Source organism: Coregonus clupeaformis, chromosome 23 (assembly GCF_020615455.1).
Source record: "Coregonus clupeaformis isolate EN_2021a chromosome 23, ASM2061545v1, whole genome shotgun sequence".
Lineage (NCBI taxonomy): Eukaryota > Metazoa > Chordata > Actinopteri > Salmoniformes > Salmonidae > Coregonus > Coregonus clupeaformis.
The window spans coordinates 59,180,906-59,206,875 of record NC_059214.1 but is presented as its reverse complement, the minus strand read 5'-3'; the positions used below and the strand labels follow the sequence as shown (position 1 = coordinate 59,206,875).

Here is a 25,970-nt window from a genome sequence, read left to right as displayed (position 1 = left end):
AAACGCAACATTTCATGTGTTGGTCCCGTGTTTCATGAGCTGAAATAAAAGATCCCAGAAATGTTCCATATGCACAAAAAGCTTATTTCTCTCCAATCTTGTGTACAAATTAGTTTACGTCCCTGTTAGTGAGCATTTCTCCTTTGCCAAGATAATACATCCACCTGACATGTGTGGCATATCAAGAAGCTGATTAAACATCATGATCATTACACAGGTGCACCTTGTGCTGGGGACAGAAAAAGGCCACTCTAAAATGTGCAGTTTTTTAACACAGCACAATGCCACAGATGTCACAAGTTTTGAGGGAGCGTGCAATTGGCATGCTGACCTCAGGAATGTCCACCAGAGCTGTTGCCAGATAAATTCATGTTCATTTCTCTACCTCCAATGTCGTTTTAGAGAATTTGGCAGAACGTCCAACCGGCCTCACAACTGCAGACCACATGTATGGAGTTGTGTGGGCGAGCGGTTTGCTGGTGTCAATGTTGTGAATAGAGTGCCCCATGGTGGCGGTGGGGTTATGGTATGGGCAGGCATAAGCTATGGACAACGAACAATGAACACAATTGCATTTTACCAATGGCAATTTGAATGCACTGTGACGAGATCCTGAGGCCCATTGTTGTGCTATTCATCCGTTGCCATCACCTCATGTTTCAGCATGATAATGTACGGCCCCATGTCGCAAGGATCTGTACACAATTCCTGGAAGCTGAAAATGTCCCAGTTCTTCAATGGCCTGCATACTCACCAGACATGTCACCAATTGAGCATGTTTGGGATGCTCTGGATCGACGTGTACAACAGCGTGTTCCAGTTCCCGCCAATATCCAGCAACTTCGCACAGCCATTGAAGAGGAGTCAGACAACATTCCACAGGCCACAATCAACAGCCTGATCAACTCTATGCGAAGGAGATATGTTGCACTGCATGAGGCAAATGGAGGTCACACCAGATACTGACTGGTTTTCTGGTGTTTTCCATGCCCCTATAATTTTTTTGAGGTATCTTTGACCAACAGATGCATATCTGTATTCCCAGTCATGTGAAATCCATAGATTCGGGCCTAATTTATTTATTTCAATTGACAGATGTTCTTATTTGAACTGTAACTCAGTAAAATCTTTTAAATTGATGCATGTTGCGTTTCTATTTTTGTTCAGTCCATGTCCTTGTTCAGCCACGACGCCGAGAAACATAGGATATTACAGTTCTTCAGGTCCCGTTGATAGGATAGTCTTGAACGGAGCTCTTCCAGTTTGTTCTCTAGTTATTATACGTTTCGCCAATAGAACGGAGGGTGGAGGCGGTTTATTTACTCACCGTCGTAGTCTCATCAGGGAGACCGCTAATTTTTCTCTCTTGCGCCGTCTCTTCCTCTTTGGAGTCCCGGAGATTAGGGCCTGGTCTGGGATGAGCAGTACATCCACACCTGCTGACTCGTTGAAGAAGATGTCTTCATCCAAATCGAGGTTAGTGATCGCTGTTCTGATGTCCAGAAGCTGTTTTCGGTCATAGGAAATGATGGCGGAAGTACCCAAAAAATTAAGATCAGCGTAAAAAACACACACACAAAAGAACAGAATTGGTCAGGAGCCTGTAAGACGGCAACTATCCATCTCTGCAGTGTCATCTCATGTGAGATGCACACACATTATATAGATACTCGACCACATACACACACGTGGTCGCATATCTATATAATATGTTAATATGTACAGAAGGTGTGTGTTCCGAGGGCAGTATTCTTTGGGTTGCTACCAAGCAGCCTGTACCACTTCTTTCTGACGACGGAGAATGAGTCCTTCATAGACAGCCCCCCGTCACACTCAACGCCACTACAGGTACACACAAACACACACACACAAACACACCTGTCTCCCTGGCTTTGCTTGATCTGTGTGTGTGTGTGTGTGTGTGTGTGTGTGTGTGTGTGTGTGTGTGTGTGTGTGTGTGTGTGTGTGTGTGTGTGTGTGTGTGTGTGCGTGTGCATGTGTGTGCGTGTGTGTATGTTAGCTCCCAGTAATAATATGATAATAATAATAATATGCCATTTAGCAGACGCTTTTGTCCAAAGTGACTTACAGTCATGCGTGCATACATTTTTTTTTGTGTATGGGTGGTCCCGGGGATCGAACCCACTACCTTAGCGTTACAAGCGCCGTGCTCTACATACCTCCACAACACATCACACACACTACTTATTACCCACATACAACGAACCCAGTACGATTTATTAAGACTGGTTGAGAGCGGCGAGGGGTATGTTGATTGACTGATATGACAACAGATGTTCTGATTGGTGTTTCTCTCTAGTCCCAGGAGCCCCACAGGAAGTGCTGCTGGTGGAAGAGGATGTGACCTCATCAGTGTTTGTGAGCTGGGGAGCCACCGCAGGGGGCATGAAGAGGTACAAGGTAGGACACAGTCCTATCCTCTCCCTTACTCTCTCTCCTCTCTCCTCTCTCCCTCTCTCCTATTTTCTTCTCCTCTCCTTTCCTTTCCTTTCCTTTCCTATTTTCTCCATAATTTGTAATTTTCCATCCCCTGACAAATCATTAGCAATGGCAAATCGTTAGCAACAACTGTCTCAGTATACCCATTCATAATAAGCCCTTTACATACACACATGCACACACAAATGCACAAACACACAGTCAACACTCTCTCTCACACACTAACACACAGAGAATGAGTTCTTCGTAAGATGAAGCAGGACAGGGGGGTCAAGAAACACTCCAGAGAACACACTCACCTGGTGGTTGCCTAGTGACTGTTGTCAGCGCAGATTGTCTCTGGTTACCGGCCCTTTAAAGATGTATGACCCCCCTCCCCACAGCCACCGCCAGGGAGAATGACCAAGCACTATACACGCACGCACGCATGTACACACAGACACAGACACAGACTTACTGCTTTATTCTGTCCAGATAAAACAGAAATGCTGTTCTCTCTGTGTCGTTCATTTGGGGTTTGTCACTGCCCAAACAAAACTTTGTCCAACAAACACCAACAAACTCCAACATTTGATTTTGTCCCCTAATGTTTTGTCCGATTGTGTGTGTGTGTTCTTCTTAGCTGCTGTTGTGTCCGTCAGGGGACAAGTAGTCATGTTGTGAGATGGTGGTCCATAGCAACAGTCTCCAGGTCGGAGGTTTGACCCCACGATCAGATTATGACATCACCATCCTTAGCCTGCTGGGATCAGACACCAGCCAGCCTGTCATTACACAGTTCTCCACACGTAAGACACACAAACAAACACAAACACACAAATCAACCTCTGTGGCTCTAAATGTGGCTAGCCATATCAGGGCCATATCAGAGTTCCTAGTAGTAACCTTTGACCCTCAGCTATGTGGAGAGTCAGAGACTGAGACAGAGCTGAGTGTGAGATGAGGCAGATGAGACGTTATACTAATGTGTGCGTGTGTGTGTGTGCTGCAGGCCCGGCTGGTGTGTGTTCCCTCGCTCTCCTCCATGTTAACTCTTCCTGTGCCATGGTGAGGTGGGACACTGTCATTGGCCAGTTTGACTTCCACAGGGAAGCTGTGGGAAATGGCTTGCATTCACACATGCTAGTGGTCTCGAGGGAGACGCTGGTTGCTATGGTAACCGGGTTGAAGCACGGCTGTAGCTACAACATGAGCGTGGAGCGCATCAGACGAGGAGAGGCAGGGACAGCAGCCTCCCTGACCGTAACCACAGGTACCTGAGTGCAACACAACTATTACTGAACAAAAATATAAACGCAACATGCAACAATTTCAACGATTTTACTGAGTTACAGTTCATATAAAGAAATCAGTCAATTTAAATCATTCTTTAGGCCCTAATCTATGAATTTCACATGACTGGGCAGGGGCGCACCCACTTGGCAGCCAGGCCCACCGACTGGAAAGCCAGGCCCAGCCAGTCAGAATGAGTTTTTCCCCACAAAAGGGCTTTATTACAGACAGAAATACTCCTCAGTTTCATCAGCTGTCCAGGTGGCTGGTCTCAGATGATCCCGCAGGTGAAGAAGCCGGATGTGGAGGTCCTGGGTTGGCGTGGTTACATGTGGTCTGCGGTTGTGAGGCCGGTTGGACGGACTGCCAAATTCTCTAAAACAATGGCTTATGGTAGAGAAATTAACATTATGTGTAATGATCATGCTGTTTAATCAGTTTCTTGATATGCCACACCTGCCAGGTGGATGGATTATTTTGGCAAAGGAGAAATGCTCACTAACAGGGATGTAAACAAATGTGTGCACAACATTTTAGAGAAGTAAGCTTTTTGTGTGTATGAAACATTTCTGGGATCTTTTATTTCAGCTCATGAAACATGGGACCAACACTTTATGTGTTGCGTTTATATTTTTGTTCAGTATATATTACTCTATGACCGCTCTATGACCGCAACTCAGCCACAACTTCCCTGATTTTAACCATGGGTCACTCAATAAGTTATACATGTGTATATAAGACTTCTATCTCTCTCTGTCCCTACCTCCATCTCTCTCTCTCTCTCCCTTAGTACCGGGCCGTGTGCGGGGTGTGTGTGTGGTGAGTGTGTCTGCTCAGAACTTCTCTCTGCGTTGGGAGCAGTCAGATGGGTGTGTGGACCAGTACCTTGTCAGCCTGTTGCTCATCCAAGGAACTGTCTCTGTCTACCACACACACACACACACAAACACAAGGAAGCCATTACTGTGGTGAATTATTATTAATGAACTGTAGATTTTAATAGACTATGAGGTAGAACTGGGTTAATCAAGAGCATAAAGTTAGAATTGTTTGTTACTGGGCCAGCAATTGTATTGGGTCATTTAATTTCACTGCGTGGGGGAGTAGAGAGGAAATCTGCCCTAGGGTCAGATTGCTTGCTCTTACTTAAATCCATGTCTGTCTTATCTGATGAGAGACTGAAACTAGCTTGTGGCCTTTTGTCTCTCTCTTCAAACACAGTCAAGGGAGCGGCACCAGGGTTGAATAGAGTTTGGGCTAGACCTTTCTCTCCTTGGTATCTTCTTGATTGATTACAGCATGAGGGGGTGAGGTTTGTGTAATTTAGGGCCTTGTCATGTTTAAACTAAACATGAGTGTGTGTGCAAGACAGGGGAGCGAGTGATTGGTTGGAGTAATAGTTCAGCCGTCCTCAGGGACAAAGAAAGTGGGTGTGGAGCAATAAAAGAGCGGGAAAACTGAAGAGGACTATATAAGCTGGAGGGAGACCATAAGGATGTGTGCCACTCTGCAGACTGGTATCGGCTTTGTTGAAATTTTAATAAAGTCATTTCTTGATGCAACAAAAACTCTGTAAGACCTTATTTGTAATAAAGTATAGTGGTTATTTTCCACAACATTACACAGTAGCAGTGGAGATGAGAAGTTAACCTGCTTCTGTTAACATCAACACAAGTGAGTTATGGAGACACACACAAACATACTAGCACATACCTCCCCCAGACCCCACCCCTTCCTGACCCTGCTCAGCAGCCAGGTGTCAGATAACCCCCAATGTAACCTAACACACACACACAGGTTGAGTAATAGAGCTCATTATTTATTAGGTAGACCTCCTGAGCTCAACCTTGAATAATTTATTCAGTGAAGCTGCTCTCCTGAGAGAGAGAGAGAGAGAGAGAGAGAGAGAGACTGCATGGAGTTATGGTGGACACACTGCCCTGCCTCTCTCTGACCCTAACCGGCTGACCACTGGGTTACTACCATAGCTGGACTATAACTACTACTGCTGTAGCCAACCTGTTGCTACCCTCAACTAGTACTGCTGCTGTAACTTACCTGCTCTAACTGTTTCGGCATGGACTTATGCTCTAAGATCTAAACTGCTATAACCTGCTGACAACACTGGACTGAAGAACTGCAAACTTCACGCTAACTACCAACTCTGAACTAAGCCCTCTAATCTAGAATCTTTAGATAATGGCTACCACTGGACGCTAACACGGCCTCTTCCTTTCTAACCTGCTGCCTCTGACCAGCTAACTGGGCTAACTGCATCATGGCCCTCACTCGGCTCCTGATCATCACCTTCTATCTGGGATACACACACACACAGGTTAGACTGCCACCACACACACACACACACACACACACACACACACACACACACACACACACACACACACACACACACACACACACACAAACACAAACACAAACACACACAAACACACAAACACACAAACATCTGCAACCGCATAGTTCTGCTGTGGTCATGTTCTGACCATGCGGTCCCTCATCAGGCTGATGTATCCAGTCTGAGTTCTCGAACAGCGTTTACGGTCATGGTGACCGCCGCATCCTCCTCCAACCTCAGCCCTCCGGTCAGCCGCATTATCAACACCAACGAAACCGGTGAGACACAAACACACACACAAACACACACATACACAAACACTTGAATGTGTGACAGCCGAACTGATAGTGCTCTGAGGAATCGTTGGGTCTGTTCTGCTGCTGCCCTCTGCTGATAATGTTTTATTGTGTGTGTGTGTGTGTGTGTGTGTGTGTGTGTGTGTGTGTGTGTGTGTGTGTGTGTGTGTGTGTGTGTGTGTGTGTGTGTGTGTGCGTGCGTGCGTGCGTGCGTGCGTGCGTGCGTGCGTGCGTGCGTGCGTGCGTGCGTGCGTGCGGGGTAACTGTAGCCATGCTAAGCAGGATGAATGATGCTGTAGTAAATGTCAGAGCTCTGAGGGTCTATTTACCAGAATAGAGCAAGCTGGTCACATACACACACACACACACACACACACACACACACACACCCAGTTGGTTGACCCAATACCAAACAAAACAACAACAGTATCTGCAACAAGAGTAGGGGAGACCGGGGTTGGTTGTCTCATCGGTTGGATGTCATAGTTCTAATTATTCCCAATCTAAAAGGACCTGCGTAATATTTTTAAGGTTAAAATGTGTGCATTTTTTGAAAGAACACATCCACCTGGTCAACTCATGTCAGCATGACAAAAAATTGAGGTGACTGAATGTATGTTTTTCATAGGTGAAAGTAAAAATTTAAAATCTTGGAATTTTCTTTGTAAATGTTTGAATTATGTGAGTAGCCATGAACAATTATGTTTGTAGAAAAGAGGAACGGGTGAGCTATATTTCAAACCTATCTTTTTTCTTTCACACACCCACATCCGCACACATGCGTGTGCAAACACACACATACACACACACACATTTACTCAAAATGTCATATGTTATTCTCACAGCATAAAATTCTGAATTTTGTTAGGAATGTAATTTGATCAATGAAAGGCTACAGTGGGGGAAAAAAGTATTTAGTCAGCCACCAATTGTGCAAGTTCTCCCACTTAAAAAGATGAGAGAGGCCTGTAATTTTCATCATATGTACACGTCAACTATGACAGACAAATTGAGATTTTTTTTCTCCAGAAAATCACATTGTAGGATTTTTAATGAATTTATTTGCAAATTATGGTGGAAAATAAGTATTTGGTCACCTACAAACAAGCAAGATTTCTGGCTCTCACAGACCTGTAACTTCTTCTTTAAGAGGCTCCTCTGTCCTCCACTCGTTACCTGTATTAATGGCACCTGTTTGAACTTGTTATCAGTATAAAAGACACCTGTCCACAACCTCAAACAGTCACACTCCAAACTCCACTATGGCCAAGACCAAAGAGCTGTCAAAGGACATCAGAAACAAAATTGCAGACCTGCACCAGGCTGGGAAGACTGAATCTGCAATAGGTAAGCAGCTTTGTTTGAAGAAATCAACTGTGGGAGCAATTATTAGGAAATGGAAGACATACAAGACCACTGATAATCTCCCTCGATCTGGGGCTCCACGCAAGATCTCACCCCGTGGGGTCAAAATGATCACAAGAACGGTGAGCAAAAATCCCAGAACCACACGGGGGGACCTAGTGAATGACCTGCAGAGAGCTGGGACCAAAGTAACAAAGCCTACCATCAGTAACACACTACGCCGCCAGGGACTCAAATCCTGCAGTGAAAGACGTGTCCCCCTGCTTAAGCCAGTACATGTCCAGGCCCGTCTGAAGTTTGCTAGAGTGCATTTGGATGATCCAGAAGAGGATTGGGAGAATGTCATATGGTCAGATGAAACCAAAATATAACTTTTTGGTAAAAACTCAACTCGTCGTGTTTGGAGGACAAAGAATGCTGAGTTGCATCCAAAGAACACCATACCTACTGTGAAGCATGGGGGTGGAAACATCATGCTTTGGGGCTGTTTTTCTGCAAAGGGACCAGGACGACTGATCCGTGTAAAGGAAAGAATGAATGAGGCCATGTATCGTGAGATTTTGAGTGAAAACCTCCTTCCATCAGCAAGGGCATTGAAGATGAAACGTGGCTGGGTCTTTCAGCATGACAATGATCCCAAACACACCGCCCGGGCAACGAAGGAGTGGCTTCGTAAGAAGCATTTCAAGGTCCTGGAGTGGCCTAGCCAGTCTCCAGATCTCAACCCCATAGAAAATCTTTGGAGGGAGTTGAAAGTCCGTGTTGCCCAGCGACAGCCCCAAAACATCACTGCTCTAGAGGAGATCTGCATGGAGGAATGGGCCAAAATACCAGCAACAGTGTGTGAAAACCTTGTGAAGACTTACAGAAAACGTTTGACCTGTGTCATTGCCAACAAAGGGTATATAACAAAGTATTGAGAAACTTTTGTTATTGACCAAATACTTATTTTCCACCATAATTTGCAAATACATTGATAAAAAATCCTACAATGTGATTTTCTGGATTTTTTTCCCTCATTTTGTCTGTCATAGTTGACGTGTACCTATGATGGAAATTACAGGCCTCTCTCATCTTTTTAAGTGGGAGAACTTGCACAATTGGTGGCTGACTAAATACTTTTTTCCCCCACTGTATATGGTATATTGCTTCGTTCCCTGTTACAAAAGGAATAAGCTACTAGCAAACATTGTGACATGATGGGGCTGGTTGTGTTCAAGGGTTTATAATTCCATGTTGGAATACGATATGAGGATTAAAGAGTTCCCCATTTCAACCCAAGACCTTGGACTTTATCTTAATATTGAAAAGAGTCTTGTAAGATATACTGGTGCTGAGAAATACACAGGAGAGTAAAATGTGTGACAACAACCCCGGTCACCCCTATCTTTCACAACATCTCTCACCATCCTCCCAATTTGTTGAATGGACTTACTTGTTAAGGACTTTTATGTATGGATTGGATGCTTTATGATGACATATCTAATAGATTTTCAGGAGATTTTGGTGAATATGTCCTTAACAGTTCTTCTTATTTTTTGTCTTCTTCTTCTACTCCTCCTCCTCCTCCTCCTCCTCCAGCCCCAAAATCCCCTCCAACCAATCTAGAGGGAGAGAGGGTGGGCTCCAATGGGATCCTTCTGTCTTGGACCATGCCCTCTGACTCTCCCATTGACGGTTATGTGATCAGGTATGATGTAAACCCAGAATAAGCCTACTCCTGGACTGCTTTTACTGTAATGTAGATGATCTATTAGTCATGCTTTTAGTCCAGAAGTACACTGTCAACCAGAAGGCATTTTTAACTCAAATACTTCTAGTGAGTTGAACTCAAAGTAAATGAAAAGTCATTATTACTTAAAATGTTTGTGATACTGACTCAAAACTAAATGAGAAGTCACTTCAACTACATTTTTAAAAGTTTTGATAACAAATTAACTTTTTACCCAGCAAATTGTTTATAATATCTGTGTTTTTGCATGTACATTGAGTGATTGATTGATTAATTGTATGCTACACAAAGATAAAAACATACATTTTTCTAAACTAATCCATTAATTTAGTTATATTCTTTTGCACCTTTTACTGAAATGGTTGTTCCAGTTTAAATGGCTTAGGTAGTATCCTCACATTGTTTCTAACACTGGCAGTCATTATGGATGCAGGTTGGGGTGAATAAAAATTTCAACTGTTGGATATCCTATAGGAATTACACATCACTAGTGATGGGGAAACGAAGCTTCCTGAAGCATTGAGGATTTCCAGCCAATTGTGTTGAAAATATGTTCATTACTCAAGGCTTTGATCAACACAGTGTACACTAGTGGCACCTGCTGGTCAAAATAATTAAGCATGGCCAAATGATTATAGACGACGTCCCACACTCCGTAGCACGTACGCAGCGTAGCCTTTCAGTCTTCTACCAAACCAATCAGACGGTTGTTCAACAAAACAAGCTTCAGATATCATTGATCACGTGCGTCTGATAAGTGATATAGGCATCGGCACACTGATTAGCAATTTCAACTGCAACTCAACAACCATGTCTTTGTCACTAACAAATACAGTCATGGGTGGTAACTCTACAATTCACTCGAAAAGGCAAGGCACACTGGGAAATTATATTGGGGGCGTGGCTTAGTGGGGGCGTTACTTAAATGTTCAAGCTGAGATGCTCTGCTTTTTGACACCACACTCCACAAAGCAAGTCCTGCAGGCTCTAGTTTTATCTTATCTTGATTATTGTCCAGTCATATGGTCAAGTGCTGCAAAGAAAGACCTAGTTAAGCTGCAGCTGGTTCAGAACAGAGCGGCACGTCTTGCTCTTCATTGTAATCAGAGGGATAATATTAATACTATGCATGCCAGTCTCTCTTGGCTAAGAGTTGAGGAAAGACAGACTGCGTCACTTCTTGTTTTTATAACAAACATTAATTTGTTGGAAATTCCCAAAAATTCAAAATAGTTTGCATAGTCAACTTACACACTGCACTGACACACACACTTACCTCACCAGGACCTCTATATCAGGTGGTGTGAAAAGAAGGCCTGGAAAATCGTCAAGAACCCCAACCACCCAAGCCATAGACTATTTTCTCTGCTGCCGCACGGCAAGAGGTACCAGTGCATCAAATCTGACACCAACAGGCTCTTGAACAGCTTCTATCCCCAAGCAATACGACTGAAAAATAGCTAACAAAATAGCTACACGGACCGAGGTTACCTTGCATCTTTATTTACCTTTTATTTCAGTATTTGCATTGTCTCTATGCACACTCACAAGGCCCTACACACTCACACACACTGCCACTCCAACACACACACAAACATTCACTCCATCATTTGCTCACTCGCACATAATATGCACATACATTTATACTGACTCTACACACCCACACACCCATTCACATACAAGCTGCTGCTACTCTGTTTATCTTACATCCTGTTGCCTAGTCACCTTACCTCTATACATATCTATCTCCATCGCTCCAGTATCCCTGTACATGTAAATATGGTATTGGAACTTACTTTTTAAATATTTTCTGTATATAGTATGCTTACTTACTTACTTACTTTATTGTGTATTTCATATTTCTTATTCTTATTTCTCGTGTTTATTTTTTTTTCTAGTAATACACTGTTATTAGCTATTGCATTGTTGGGTTTTGAGTTTGCAAGAAAGGCATTTCACTGTACTTGTGCATGTGACATTAAAACTTGAAACTTGAAACATGCCACCAGGGTTTTTTTCACAGTCCCCAGGTCCAGAACAAATTCAAGGAAACATACAGTATTATACAGAGCCATGAGTGCATGGAACTCCCTTCCATCTTATATAGCGCAAGTGAACAGCAAACCTGGTTTAAAAAAACAAATAAAGCAACACCTCACGGCACAACGCCTCTCCCCCATGTGACCTACTTGTTGTGTGTATGTACTGACATGTATGTGTAACTGATAGATGCACACGCACACGCACACTACATGTTAATGTTTTTAAATGTATGTAAATTGTAAAGTATTTTGTCTGTAATGTATTTTTCGTGATATGTCGGACCCCAGTAAGACTAGCTGTCGCCATTGGCGTTGGCTAATGGGGATCCTAATAAATCAAATAAATCCAGTGAAGGGATATCTTAACGCTACAGCATACAATGACATTCTAGACAATTTTGTGCTTCCAACTTTGTGGCAACAGTTTGGAGAATGCCCTTTCCTGTTTCAGCATGACAATGCCCTCGTGCACAAAGCGAGGTCCATACAGAAATGGTTTGTCGAGATCGGTGTAGAAGAACTTGACTGGCCTGCACAGAGCCCTAACCTCAACCCCATCTAACACCTTTGGGATGAATTGGAATGACGACTGCGAGCCAGGCCTAATCGCCCAACATAAGTGCCTGACCTCACTAATGCTCTTGTGGCTGAATGGAAGCAAGTCCCTGCAGCAATGTTCCAACATCTAGTGGAAAGCCTTCCCAGAAGACTGGAGGCTGTTAAAGCAGCAAAGGAGGGACCAATTCCATATTAATGCCCATGATTTTGGAATGAGATGTTCGACGAGCAGGTGTCCACATACTATTGGTCATGTAGTGTATATTAAGTGTAACAGATTTCCTCAAAGGTTTTTAGTAATGACAGCACATTGGAGTTTACAGTGTAGGCTTAATCTGGGTCGGGAATAATAATATAATATGCCATTTAGCAGACGCTTTTATCCAAAGCGACTTACAGTCATGCGTGCATACATTTTTTGTGTATGGGTGGTCCCGGGGATCGAACCCACTACCTTGGCGTTACAAGCGCCGTGCTCTACCAGCTGAGCTACAGAGGACCACGAATAACACTATATGGGGAATAGGATGTTGATATTCCACCAGTATTTACTTCTAAATTAAGTTTAAATAAAGTTGTTTGTATATCACCTTGTGTTTAAATAAATGTGTTTCTATTGAATTTCAGGTACAAGGAGATGTGTCCATATCCAGACACCACCTTCAAAGAGGTGCCCAAACACCTGGATGTCCCTGAGACTCTCCTCAACCTCTTTTTACCAGGATCTACCTATAACATCAAGGTAACACTCAATCAGTACCAGTGGCGATTTTAGCATGTAAATCTTGGTGGTGCAAACTTGTTTTTGATGCATGCCAGCAAGGCCACTACACAACACAACACTAAACAATACAGTGCATTTGGAAAGTATTCAGACCCCTTGACTTTTTCCACATTTTGTTACGTTACAGCCTTATTCTAAAATGGATTAAATAGTTTTTTCCCCTCATCCATCTACACACAATACCCCATAATGACAAAGCAAAAACTGGTTTTAAATGTATTACAAATAAAAAACGGAAATATCATATTTACATAAGTATTCAGACCCTTCACTCAGTACTTTCTTGAAGCACCTTTGGCAGCGATTACAGCCTCTAGTCTTCTTGGGTATGATGCTACAAGCTTGGCTGTTTGGGGAGTTTCTCCCATTATTCTCTGCAGATCCTCTCAAGCTCTGTCAGGTTGGATGGGGAGCATCGCTGCACAGCTTTTCAGGTCTCTCCAGAGATTTTCGATAGGGTTCAAGTCCGGACTCTGGCTGGGCCACCCAAGGACATTCAGATACTTGTCCCGAAGCCACTCCTGTGTTGTCTTGGCTGTGTGCTTAGGGTTGTTGTCCTGTTGGAAGGTGAACTTTTGCCTCAGTCTGAGGTCCTGAGCGCTCTGGAGCAGGTTTTCATCAAGGATCTCTCTGTACATTGCTGCATTCATCTTTCCCTCGATCCTGACTAGTTTCCCAGTCCCTGCCACTGAAAAACATCCCCACAGCATGATGCTTCCACCATCATGCTTCACCGTAGGTTTCCTCCAGACGTGACACTTGGCATTCAGGCCAAAGAGTTCAATGTTGGTTTCATCAGACCAGAGAATCTTATTTCTCATGGTCTGAGAGTCCTTTAGGTGTCTTTTGGCAAACTCCAAGCGGGCTGTCATGGGCCTTTTACTGAGGAGTGGCTTCCGTCTGGCCACTCTACGATAAAGGCCCAATTGGTGGAGAGCTGCAGAGATGGTTGTCCTTCTGGAAGGTTCTCCCATCTCCACAGAGGAACTCTGGAGCTCTGTCAGAGTGACCATCGGGTTCTTGGTCACCTCCCTGATCAAGGCCCTTCTCCCCCGATTGCTCAGTTTGGCCGGGTGGCCAGCTCTAGGAAGAGTCTTGGGGGTTCCAAACTTCTTCCATTTAAGAATGATGGAGGCCACTGTGGTCTTGGGGACCTTCAATGCTGCAGACATTTTTTGGTACCCTTCCCCAGATCTGTGCCTTGACACAATCCTGTCTCAGAGCTATAAAAATCTAATTGTATTTGTCACATGCGCCGAATACAACAGGTGTAGACCTTATGTGATGAGGTGTGAATGACGGAGTCAGGCGCAGGAGGTAAAACACCGAAATCAAGAGTTTATTCAGTGTACAATAATGTAGCGCATATAGCGACAGAATGAAACTAGCACAAGGGAAAATCAACCTTGGCCGCATACAAGTAAAGAGTAGCTCAACCAAGCTACTCACTCTCACAACGAACAATCACTCACAAAGGACAAGGGGGCAGAGGGAACACTTATACACATTGACGCTTTGCCTGTTTGATGGTTCGTCGGAGGGCATAGCGGTATTTCTTATAAGCTTCCGGGTTAGAGTCCTGCTCCTTGAAAGCGGCAGCTCTACCCTTTAGCTCAATGCGGATGTTGCCTGTAATCCATGGCTTCTGGTTGGGGTATCTACAGACAATTCATTCGACTTCATGGCTTGGTTTTTGCTCTGAAATGCACTGTCGACACTGTCGACTCTGGTACATTATATAGACAGGTATGTGCCTTTCTAAATCATATCCAATTGAATTGACCACAGGTGGACTCCAATCAAGTTGTAGAAACATCTCAAGGATGATCAATGGAAACAGGAGGCACCTGAGCTCAATTTCGAGTCTCATAGCAAAGGGTCTGAATACTTATGTAAATAAGGAATTTCTGTGTTTACATTTTTATACATTAGCAAAAATTTATAAAAACCTGTTTTCACTTTCTCATTATGGGGTATTGTGTGTAGATTGATGAGGGGAACAAATAGTTTAATCAATTTTAGAATAAGGCTGTAACGTAACAAAATTTGGAAAAAGGGGTCTGAATATTTCCGAATGCACTGTACATTCATTGGACGATAACGGTGACAAACGGTGCCCAAAAACTGTTAGTGCCTACATAAAGTTGCCCCAACAGCAGAGTCCCAACATCAGTCCCAACACCTTACCACCGCTACACATGGCTATCAGCGGAGCCTTGTCTGGCAGCGAAACAGTTCATTCAGCCTCAATTACTGCCTTAAAAAAAGCATTGCTGATATGGCTGACTTTCTTAAACAAATGTGGTTTCTACTGACAATTGAGATGTACAAACTATGGCATAAGGGGACGACATGCGGATAAGAGGCAATCCGTCATTTTATAAAGACATTAATGAGCGAGCTAGGACGGATGTAGTCAATATAACTATTTGTTCAGCACTTTTGAAATGTACAGGGATAGAATTCAGAACATGGGCCGTTCTTACAGTATTCTCCCTGTACACCAAGTCAGAACCGTAGGATAAATAAAGGGGGCATATAAGCAGACAATTAAAGCCCTTACAATGTTCGATAATGACATTTCTCTAAAACAGGCTATATGCTACTTGTGCACCACCAAGTCAGAACAGTAGGCTAAATTATGAGGGGAAAAGGCACATGGGCTACTAACAGCTTACTACACAACATACACTTAGTATTACTTTCTTAGTTACAGTATACATATCTCCCTGGCATATTACATCATTTATGCAGCAGCATACAATACATTTTGGACTCAACTTCTTGTGCTGTGCTCACTTGAACAGGAAGGTGGCGCAGCAATCTTTCATGGGCAAATTTTGTCATCAAACTTTGTTATCAAAGTCTGCCATTCTCTGGATTTATGGTGCTTTCAAGACAACTGGGAACTATGAAAAAAACAAGGTTGAATCATGACGTTAGTGATCTTCAGGTCAGCGCTCTAGAAAGAGGCCTGAGTTCCCGACTTGGAATTCCGAGTTGGATGACCGTTCAAAACCGATTTTCCCAGTCGGAGCTCATTTTTTCAGAGTTCCCAGTTGTCTTGAACTCACTGAAGTCTGAGATTTCCCAGTTCCGAGTTTCAAGTTGTTTTGAATGCGGCAGAAGTCATGCTGGATAGACAGCATGGCCAATGTTGAATGTTTATCCTTTTAAGCTTGGAAAAGAGACACATATCCACTCCACTGAATAGCAGGCTAGTGATTGCTTTGCAATGCTTGCAGTTAGCCACTGATTCCTTCCAAACCGCTCATTGTTGAATTTGTGATTTTCAACTTGTTGTGTAATGTTTATGTCCGATGAGCACCGATACGTTTTATCTATAATTTCTGTTAATCATTTCTATTTATATGACAAGGATTGAAAAGGATTTGCCAGTAGATTGTCGACTTGATTCATGCTGATGACTGCTAGCTTGCTAGCTAAGATTTTGAAAGTATGACGTTGACATGATCAGTCCAATCATAGCTACTGTAGATATAACGTGATTTGACGTCATTTTATCTGTGGCCAATGACCTTGAGCCTTCTTGGATGGGCACTTCTAATGTAACTCTATGGCAGCACCCAATGGGCTTGAATTTTTTGAGCTCTCCCCGTAGATTTTGCGGTGACATAGTGTCCCCATGAGTGACAGAACACTGAGCCAATCACGCCGCAACTAGAGAACATTACCAACCTCTCCGCTCCGTATTTTCCGCTGGCTGCCCCACCACCACAGAAAGCACTGAGCTAGGCTGAAACACCTGCATTTGATCAGTACAAATAAGTACACTGTAAACCCCAATGTGCTTTCATTACTCAAAACTTTTGAGGAAACCCGTGGCACTTAATATATCTGAGTACAGTTACTGTAAGTGATTTTGTAGTCATTACTAAAACCGATAGATTCACTGTGACCCTGTAGGGCAGTGGTCACCAACCAGTCGATCGCAATCGACTGGTCGATCTCCAAGCTATTCCTATCCGCTCACAAAACATTTTTGTAAAAAACCCAACGATAAAGCCTTGCGTTCCTATTTGTTTTATTCGTTTCGCGCTGTTGGCAGTAGGTGCACTTGATTCAGCAGCCCTAGCTCCAGGAAGGCAAAGTGTTCCCATTTTGAACCATTTCATGTGTCTGAAGGTAGAACTCCGCCTACCTGGCAAATCAAGTGCACCTATAGGCCTACCGCTGGCCAATCAGATAGCTCAGATCACGTGTCTGCACAGTTTCCTCGCACCATAGACTGTAATAAGAAGCCTTGAACGGACAGCAATGTTGATAAAGTGAGATTTCAAAACTTTTAAAACCATGACTAGAGAGAGACTCAACGAATACAGCACAGTGCTAGTGTTTTTATGAGTAAGCTCATGTTTAAGCTATTCAGCACTGTCAACACTTTGTTCAACAGTTTTATAAGCTATCAAATGCACGCTCTCCATACTTCCACTCACGCTACAATCACCACTGCAGCTGCAATGAATGAGTATAGCAAAGTGCTTCGATAAGCTTGCTTTGTTATTATTTGTGTATTTTAACTATCTAGGAATATTTCACATTCTCTGGGAATAGGAGTAACTATATGAACTGGTGTATGCTGCAGAAATAATGCAGTGTGACTTAAGTTTCGCCATCAGTTGGAAGACTGTGTCCCCTTTTCTCCGCGGAAGGAGAGGTGAGTGGCAGCCTCACCGCTGCTCCTTCCCTCCCCTCAGACTGACCATCAGATGCAGGCCATCAGTCCAGTAAAAAAAAGAGCAAATTATTATGCTCACTCAGCTGTGCCTCACAAGTAATACAACAAATGATATAATACCAATGTGATCATATACCTAAAATGTTGAAATATGATTTCTAAATTGTCAACAACAAAAAGAAAACATTGGCAGGGCAATTCAAGCATAGCCAATATGCAGTGATAATGTATTGGGCCTATAGCCTACTGCACAAACCTCATTGCTACAGAACTCTTTTTAATTGGTCAATGTTGCATAGGCTTACGTTTTTTAAGTCATGTTAAAAAGAAATCTGAGCGGTAGATCTCAACTTGCATTTTGGCTCAGAAAGTGATCTGGACTCAGAAAAGGTTGGTGACCACTGCAGTAGGGGTTCCAGATTTGAATTGTATCAGTTTGAAACGTTTGGGTGACCACCCACTAAGCCACGTCTGCAATATAAGTTCCCAGTGTGCCTTGCCTTTTCGAGTGAATTGTAGAGTTACCACCCATGACTGTATTTGTTAGTGACAGAGACATGGTTGTTCAATTCATTCGTTTTCAGTCTTGTGGCCTTCACCAAGTGAGTTCCTAGGTGAATGTTGTCATTATAATGAAACGCTTTATGACAATATATTACATATCTCATAAGATTTCATTTTGAGGCCTAGCTTTACCCTAACGTGTGTGTGCATCCATGCATGCATGTGTTCTGGGCAGATGCCTCCGGCGGGGAAACTATTATCTTGATCTGGTTGAATAATTGATTGTGATTAAATTATTGATCATGTAAACAGATCTATGGATCAGCCATGCTGTTCTTTTTCCACATAGTCTTCTGTCAATATGCTGTGTGTGTGATAGTGGTTAATAGTTTTCAGAATGCATGAATCCTTAATGATCTTAATACAGTTTATTATGAGCGGCAAGGGAGTGTGTGTGAATGTGTGTGTATCACATTACCAGACGTTACTAATGTGTACAGTATAAATAAATAATATAATAAATAAATTGGTCATTTAGCAGACGCTCTTATCCAGAGCGACTTACAGGAGCAATTAGGGTTAAGTGCCTTGCTCAAGGGCACATCGACAGATTTTTCACCTAGTCGGCTTGGGGATTAGAACCAGCAACCTTTCGGTTACTGGTACAACGCTCTTAACCACTAAGATACCTGCCGCCTATAAGCACACCCAGCAGTGCTGAGCAGGCTATGTGCTGCTTTGTCCTCTTCCTCATCTAATCATCTCTATCCGTTCTTTCCTATTCTCTTCCTGGATTTTTCATCTTCTCTGTTCTGGCTTCTATTAATATTCTCTGTTCTATTTTCATAGCAATGGAGCCATTTCATTATCTTATTTGAGTCAGAACCTCACTTTAACATCTCATCTAAAAGACGGCACTCTCTACAGCAGGGTTGGGCAAACTACGGACTGCGAGCCCATTCAATCCGTCCCGCAGGAGGTTTGAGTAAAACCCCTATGTTTTATTTTAGGGGGGAAATTATTATTTTGGGTTTAAAAAACACTCCAGGCCACTCTTGATTGTCTAAAGCTTGATAGAAAGTATGTAGAAATTATAATGGATTTATATATTTTCAAATACCTGCCCTTTTTCTGGCCCGCAAAATTGATTTTGACAAACAAATTGGTTTTTTTAAAAATGTGCGGCCCTCTGTTGAATTTTTAAATCCCGATGTGGCCATTGAGCCAAAGAGTTTGCCCACCCCTGCTCTACACAGTAGTTACCCATCATATGATGCAAAACTCGTCATACCGGCTATATTTCTGCCAGCTTGAATGGCGAATACCTCAGATGCACATGAAATGACCCCGGGAATCGCTCAGAGATGCACAAAAAGTATATACATTAAAAATGGGTGAATATTTATTTTAGGACTAGAGGAAATAGGGCCCTCATCTGGCCTCCCCAACACCACAGCCAGCATCATCTGGTCTCCCATCCAGGGATGGTTAGTGCTATCTGGGATCCTTGGGACATCCCTACCCTAAACCGTAACCTTAACCCATACCCTTAGCCTAACCTTAACCATAACCCTTACCTTAACCATTTTAAATATAAACTTCAATGGGGGGGGTAGGTACCTACCAAGGATCCCGGATAGCATGGACCATCCAGGGATTGACCAGGCCTAACCCTGCTTAGCTTCAAAGACAAGCTAGCAGTGGGATGCTGTGTGTGTGTGTGTACCTGCCTGCCTGGTGTTGTGTGGCTGTTGCATCAGTAAACGTTCCTGATCGCTGGTAGAGATTAATATGGGGGAGATCTGATGACTGAATCCTGAATTAGTAATGATGATTAATACTCTCTCTCTCTCACCCGCTCTCTCGCTCTCTCTTTCTCTCTCTCGCTCTCTCTCTTTCTCTATCTCTCGCTCTCTCTCTTTCTCTATCTCTCTCACTCATATATATTTCTCTCTCTCTCTCTCTCTCTCTCTCTCTCTCTCTCTCTCTCTCTCTCTCTCTCTCTCTCTCTCTCTCTCTCTCTCTCTCTCTATCTCTACATTTGATTTGATCTCTCTCTCTAGGTTGCAGCAGAAAATTCTGCTGGTATTGGACCCTATAGCAAGTCTCTGTACATCAAAACTGCTGAGGCCCGTAGGTATCCAATAATAACAAACAAACACACACACACTTATACACACAGACAATGACATTAGTTTGTCTATCCCTTTCTCAAGCCCCCGGCCTGGTGACTAACCTGACAGCGTTTGCTCAGAACCACACGTTCGTAGTGGTCACGTGGTTCCTGCCGCTCCGCATCAACGGTCTGATCACCAAGTTTGCAGTTAAAGCCAAACACGCTCGTACCGGTCAGACCGTCCGCATGCTGGAGCTGGATGCTGAGGAAATCATGACCGTAGCGCTACCACACTGCAACGTACGTATGTCTGTCTCTCTCAGTCTTTCTCATTCTTTCTCTGTCTGTCTAGAGATACTCTGACCATATCGGTAACAAGACTATCTAGTTTTACCTTTGGTCCTCTGTGACGGATGTGAGATTAGCATTTTAAACTTTTTTTTTTTACTTTCAGAAAAAATATTGTAGTCCAAACAGAGCAATGCTACAGGCCTCCAGTATTTTTTCTCCCTATCTTTCTCTCACTCTCTCTATTCAACTAAATTCAAAGTGGATTTATTGGCATGGAAAACATGTGTTTACAGTGCCAAAGCAAGTGAAAAAACAAGACAACATCGACAAAAACCAACAAAGAGAATTAAACAAAACGAAGACAAAAACAATCAGATATTAACATGAACTTTACACACAAAGTTTCAAGAGAATAACAACTTTTAAAGTATTATATTATTAGCAGTTAAAAAATGTAGCATAACATTTAAAATGTTACATAAGCTCTGTCTTTGTGTACTTAAATACATACATGTCTATGTGTGTGTAGGATGCAGCAGAAATCCTGTCTCGTGGGACCCCCAGTCCATCAGAGGTGACAGCGTCCTCTCCTCCCGTCACCCTGTCAGCCGTCCCGCCTGCCGCCACCTGGGCTGTACCAATATCTGTAGGGGTGGACCAGCTGCGCCCCTACACAGCATACGTCTTCGAAGTGTCTGCTTTCACCTCCGACGGAGAGGGACAGGTCGCCTCCACCATGGTCCGCATGCCTGAGTCAGGTACACAAACACACACCCACACACTCCACCTCTCTACATCTACATATCTCTGCCCATCTCTCCAAATCTCTTTCTAAAACCGTCTATATCTCAATTTCTCTCTATCTATTCCTCACTTCATCTCTCTCACCATGTGAATATGTACAGTGAGGAAAAAAAGTATTTGATCCCCTGCTGATTTTGTACGTTTGCCCACTGACAAAGACATGATCAGTCTATAATTTTAATGGTAGGTTTATTTGAACAGTGAAAGACAGAATAACAACAAAAAAATCCAGAAAAACACATGTCAAAAATGTTATGAATTGATTTGCATTTGAATGAGGGAAATAAGTATTTGACACCTCTGCAAAACATGACTTAGTACTTGGTGGCAAAACCCTTGTTGGCAATCACAGAGGTCAGACGTTTCTTGTAGTTGGCCACCAGGTTTGCACACATCTCAGGAGGGATTTTGTCCCACTCCTCTTTGCAGATCTTCTCCAAGTCATTAAGGTTTTGAGCCTGACGTTTGGCAACTCGAACCTTCAGCTCTCTCCACAGATTTTCTATGGGATTAAGGTCTGGAGACATTAATCTTAATGTGGACCTTAATGTGCTTCTTCTTGAGCCACTCCTTTGTTGCCTTGGCCGTGTGTTTTGGGTCAATGTCATGCTGGAATACCCATCCACAATGCATTTTCAATGCCCTGGCTGAGGGAAGGAGGTTCTCACCCAAGATTTTACGGTACATGGCCCCGTCCATCGTCCCTTTAATGCAGTGAAGTTGTCCTGTCCCCTTAGCAGAAAAGCACCCCCAAAGCATAATGTTTCCACCTCCATGTTTGACGGTGGGGATGGTGTTCTTGGGGTCATAGGCAGCATTCCTCCTCCTCCAAACACGGCAAGTTGAGTTGATGCCAAAGAGCTCGATTTTGGTCTCATCGGAGCACAACACTTTCACCCAGTTCTCCTCTGAATCATTCAGATGTTCATTGGCAAACTTCAGACAGGCCTGTATATGTGCTTTCTTGAGCAGGGGGACCTTGCGGGCGCTGCAGGATTTCAGTCCTTCACGGCGTAGTGTGTTACCAATTGTTTTCTTGGTGACTATGGTCCCAGCTGCCTTGAGATCATTGACAAGATCCTCCCGTGTAGTTCTGGGCTGATTCCTCACCGTTCTCATGATCATTGCAACTCCACGAGGTGAGCTCTTGCATGGAGCCCCAGGCCGAGGGAGATTGACAGTTCTTTTGTGTTTCTTCCATTTGCGAAAAATCGCACCAACTGATGTCACCTTCTCACCAAGCTACTTGGCGATGGTCTTGTAGCCCATTCCAGCCTTGTGTAGGTCTACAATCTTGTCCCTGACATCCTTGGAGAGCTCTTTAGTCTTGGCCATGGTGGCCAGAGTTTGGAATCTGATTGATTGATTGCTTCTGTGGACAGGTGTCTTTTATACAGGTAACAAGCTGAGATTAGGAGCACTCCCTTTAAGAATGTGCTCCTAATCTCAGCTCGTTACCTGTATAAAAGACACCTGGGAGCCAGAAATCTTTCTGATTGAGAGGGGGTCAAATACTGATTTACCTCATTAAAATGCAAATCAATTTATAACATTTTTGACATGCATTTTTCTGGATTTCTTTGTTGTTATTCTGTCTCTCATTGTTCAAATAAACCTACCATTAAAATTATAGGCTTATCATTTCTTTGTCAGTGGGCAAACATACAAAATCAGCAGGGGATCAAATACTTTTTTCCCTCACTGTATGTGTGTGCTGCAGCCCCAGAGGACCCTCCCCACAACCTGTCGGTATGGAACGTGACGTCTAAGTCAGTCTCTGTCTCCTGGGATCCGCCAACCATTGTTACCGGACGCTTCAGCTACGTCACCTATCTCTATGGCCCCACAGGTACACGCACGCACACACACACATATAGTCACATACATCAATCACTACATTTAAAATACTTGCTGAAGTAAAAACACTGAAGGTCGCAGATCTAACCCTAACCCTGTGTGTGTGTGTGTCAGGGTTTATCTATGAGAACAGCACAGGGGACCTGAAGTTTGTGTACTCTGGTCTGACTCCCTACACACACTACAGAGTGGCCGTCCGGGCCAAGTCTGCTGGCCTGCTGGGGCCTGAGGCCTTTTCTGCTGCACTGACACATGCTGAGGGTAAGAACACACATTCGTCTTGAGTGATGTGCTCTGCTAGTGCAGTGCTCTTCCTTTCCCTATTGGTCAGTGAGGTGAGTGCAGGAGTATTTTCCTACCTTGAACATCTAAACATTCCGCCTGGCTCTCTAACATTGGGTCTAAGACTTGTCTGGCTCTGTGTGTGTGTGTGTGTGTGTGTGTGTGTGTGTGTGTAGCTCCCAGTGCGGTGAAGGCTCTACAGGCAGTAGCAGTAGACTCTGTGTCGGTGCGTGTGAGTTGGAGAAGCCCTGCCCAGCCCAATGGTTTGATCACACAGTACAGACTCCTGGTTCTGTCTGACAACACACTGCTGCAGGACATCAACCTCATCGGAACACAGGTACCACTCTGTGGATGTGTGTGTTTGGGGTTTTACTATCCTTGTGGGGACCAGAAGTCCTCACTAGGATACCAAAACAAGGAGAAAAAAAAAATGTAGGAACTCAGTCGGGGTACCCATGAGCAACTGCGGCCCCTCATGGTGAGTTCAGATTTTTTGTGGCCCCCACCCCCATCAAAGTTGCCCATCCCTGGTTTAGGGTTAGGGTTAAAATTAGGATTAGAGTTAGAATTAGAGTTAGGGGTTAGGAGTTAGGGTTAGGGTTAAGGTTAGGGGTTAAGGTAATGGTTAAGGGTTAGGGTTAGTGGTAGGTTCAGGGTTATGGGTTAGGGAAAATAGGATTTGAATGGGAGTAAATGTTTTGGTCCCCACAAGGATAGTAAAACAAACGTTTGTGTGTGTGTGTGTGTGTGTGCCTGATGTTTTCCTCTTGTCTTTAGAATCTAAATGACACTGATCTCCTTGGTGATGGAACATTAGTGCCAGGTATCCCTGGTGACTCTCTGCGGCGTAAGAGATCATCTGACCTCAGCCTGACCACCTCTCCACCTGCATTCACGGTCACCCTGCCCTACCACACGGTCGTCACTGGCATGACCATGACCGCAACCAGCCGCACACACAGCGGTTCAACCCCCCCTGACCTTAACCCTAACCTTGACCACAACAGTTACACTGTCCCCACAGTCACTGAGAGTCCCAGTCTGACCAGTATGGGCCCTGGGACTGGGACTGACCAGACCTCTGACTTGCCAGATTCCTCCCCTCTGACCTTTGACGCTGTAACTTCAGGGACATCTGCCCTCTCCCTGACCTCTTCAACCCCGGCCACACCCCTCCCCTGGCTCACTGCCCACTCACAGCCCAGCCAGCTCACCTCTGGCCAGCCACGCCTCTCCACCCGCTCTGCACCTGCAGCCACTGGACACCTCCAGACACACCCCTCCACCAGGGCTGCAGCCTCCAGCACCCCGGGAGGTACTGCACTCATCTCTAACTTATAACCATTTAACCTTTTAACCTCTAAACCCTTTTAAAGGTGCAATATGCAGAAATGTCTCTGCCATCTCCTGGTTACTAAAATTCTAATAATTTGCCTTATTTCAGTTTATATGACAAAACAAGCACTCAGAGTGTAGAGAATCATTGTACCATCTAAACCGCTGTAAAATATATTTTCAATAACCAAAAATATAGTATTTTCAGCTGTTTGAAGCTGGTGTACAAAACCAAACGTAAAAGACACAAACACGAAACGTAAGAACGGGAAGCATAGAAATAGCGCACATAGAACAGATCCACCGCATCTTAGACTTGCTTTCAATAAGAATGACAGATCTATCCATTTCTATGTGAATTTGGTCAGGTCGCCCAAAAAGTGACATATTGCAGCTTTAACACTATACATATCTATCTCTATCACTCCAGTATCCCTGCACGTTGTAAATATGGTACTGGAACTGACTAACCCTGTATATAGCATACTTACTTACTTCCTTGTGTTCTCTTATTTCGTATTTTTATTTCTCGCGTGTTTTTGTTCTACCTTATGTTATTGTTAGTATTGCATTATTATTGATTACTGCATTGTTGGGTTTAGAGCTGGCAAGAAAGGCATTTCACTGTAGTTGTGCATGTGACATTACAACTTGAAACATGATTGAAGACTACAGGAGTTGATGAGTAGAATGAGGTGTGTTACCATGCACTACAGTCTGTCCTCTATACTGTGTGTGTTCCAGGAGTGTATGTGAGAGAGGAGGTGATGGACATGCAGTCTGAGGAGCTGTCTTACCTAGTCTCTGGTCTTAGTCCCTTCACTGAATACACCTTCACCGTTACCGCAGCTACCTCTATTGGAGAGGGTCCTGCCTCACACGTCTCTGAGAAGACCCGCGAGCAGAGTACACACAGATACTGTATATACATTGTTTTTTAATAGTGTCATTGTTGTTTATTATTGTTGTTGTTTATTGTTGTGTGTTGTTGTTGTCATAGTTCCTAGCTCAGTGGTGGGTGTGTCCTATCAGAACGTTAGCTCCACCTCCATCCTGGTCAGCTGGAATCCGCCCCTCAACCCCAACGGACTAATCACACATTACACCATCTACGGACTCAACCTGCACAGCAACCAGGCCCTGCAGAGAGTTACACACAACACAAGCATACTGCTCACAGGTAACACACACCCATACTGTATATACACATATAC

At 43.8% G+C, this 25,970-nt stretch overlaps 1 protein-coding gene across 1 annotated transcript in view; it reads left to right on the top strand.

The window, feature by feature from the left end:
* Window positions 1-25,970, top strand: part of LOC121577441 (phosphatidylinositol phosphatase PTPRQ-like) — a 51,200-nt gene that overhangs the window by 8,264 nt on the left and 16,966 nt on the right. Inside the window, exons 3-15 of the mRNA XM_045206491.1 lie at window positions 2,321-2,421; window positions 6,255-6,366; window positions 9,331-9,439; window positions 12,709-12,823; window positions 20,132-20,201; window positions 20,285-20,484; window positions 21,005-21,233; window positions 23,000-23,128; window positions 23,251-23,397; window positions 23,595-23,758; window positions 24,199-24,736; window positions 25,501-25,662; window positions 25,757-25,936. Of these exons, the coding sequence (XP_045062426.1) occupies window positions 2,321-2,421; window positions 6,255-6,366; window positions 9,331-9,439; window positions 12,709-12,823; window positions 20,132-20,201; window positions 20,285-20,484; window positions 21,005-21,233; window positions 23,000-23,128; window positions 23,251-23,397; window positions 23,595-23,758; window positions 24,199-24,736; window positions 25,501-25,662; window positions 25,757-25,936 (2,256 nt within the window). The remainder of the gene's footprint in view (window positions 1-2,320; window positions 2,422-6,254; window positions 6,367-9,330; window positions 9,440-12,708; window positions 12,824-20,131; window positions 20,202-20,284; window positions 20,485-21,004; window positions 21,234-22,999; window positions 23,129-23,250; window positions 23,398-23,594; window positions 23,759-24,198; window positions 24,737-25,500; window positions 25,663-25,756; window positions 25,937-25,970) is intronic.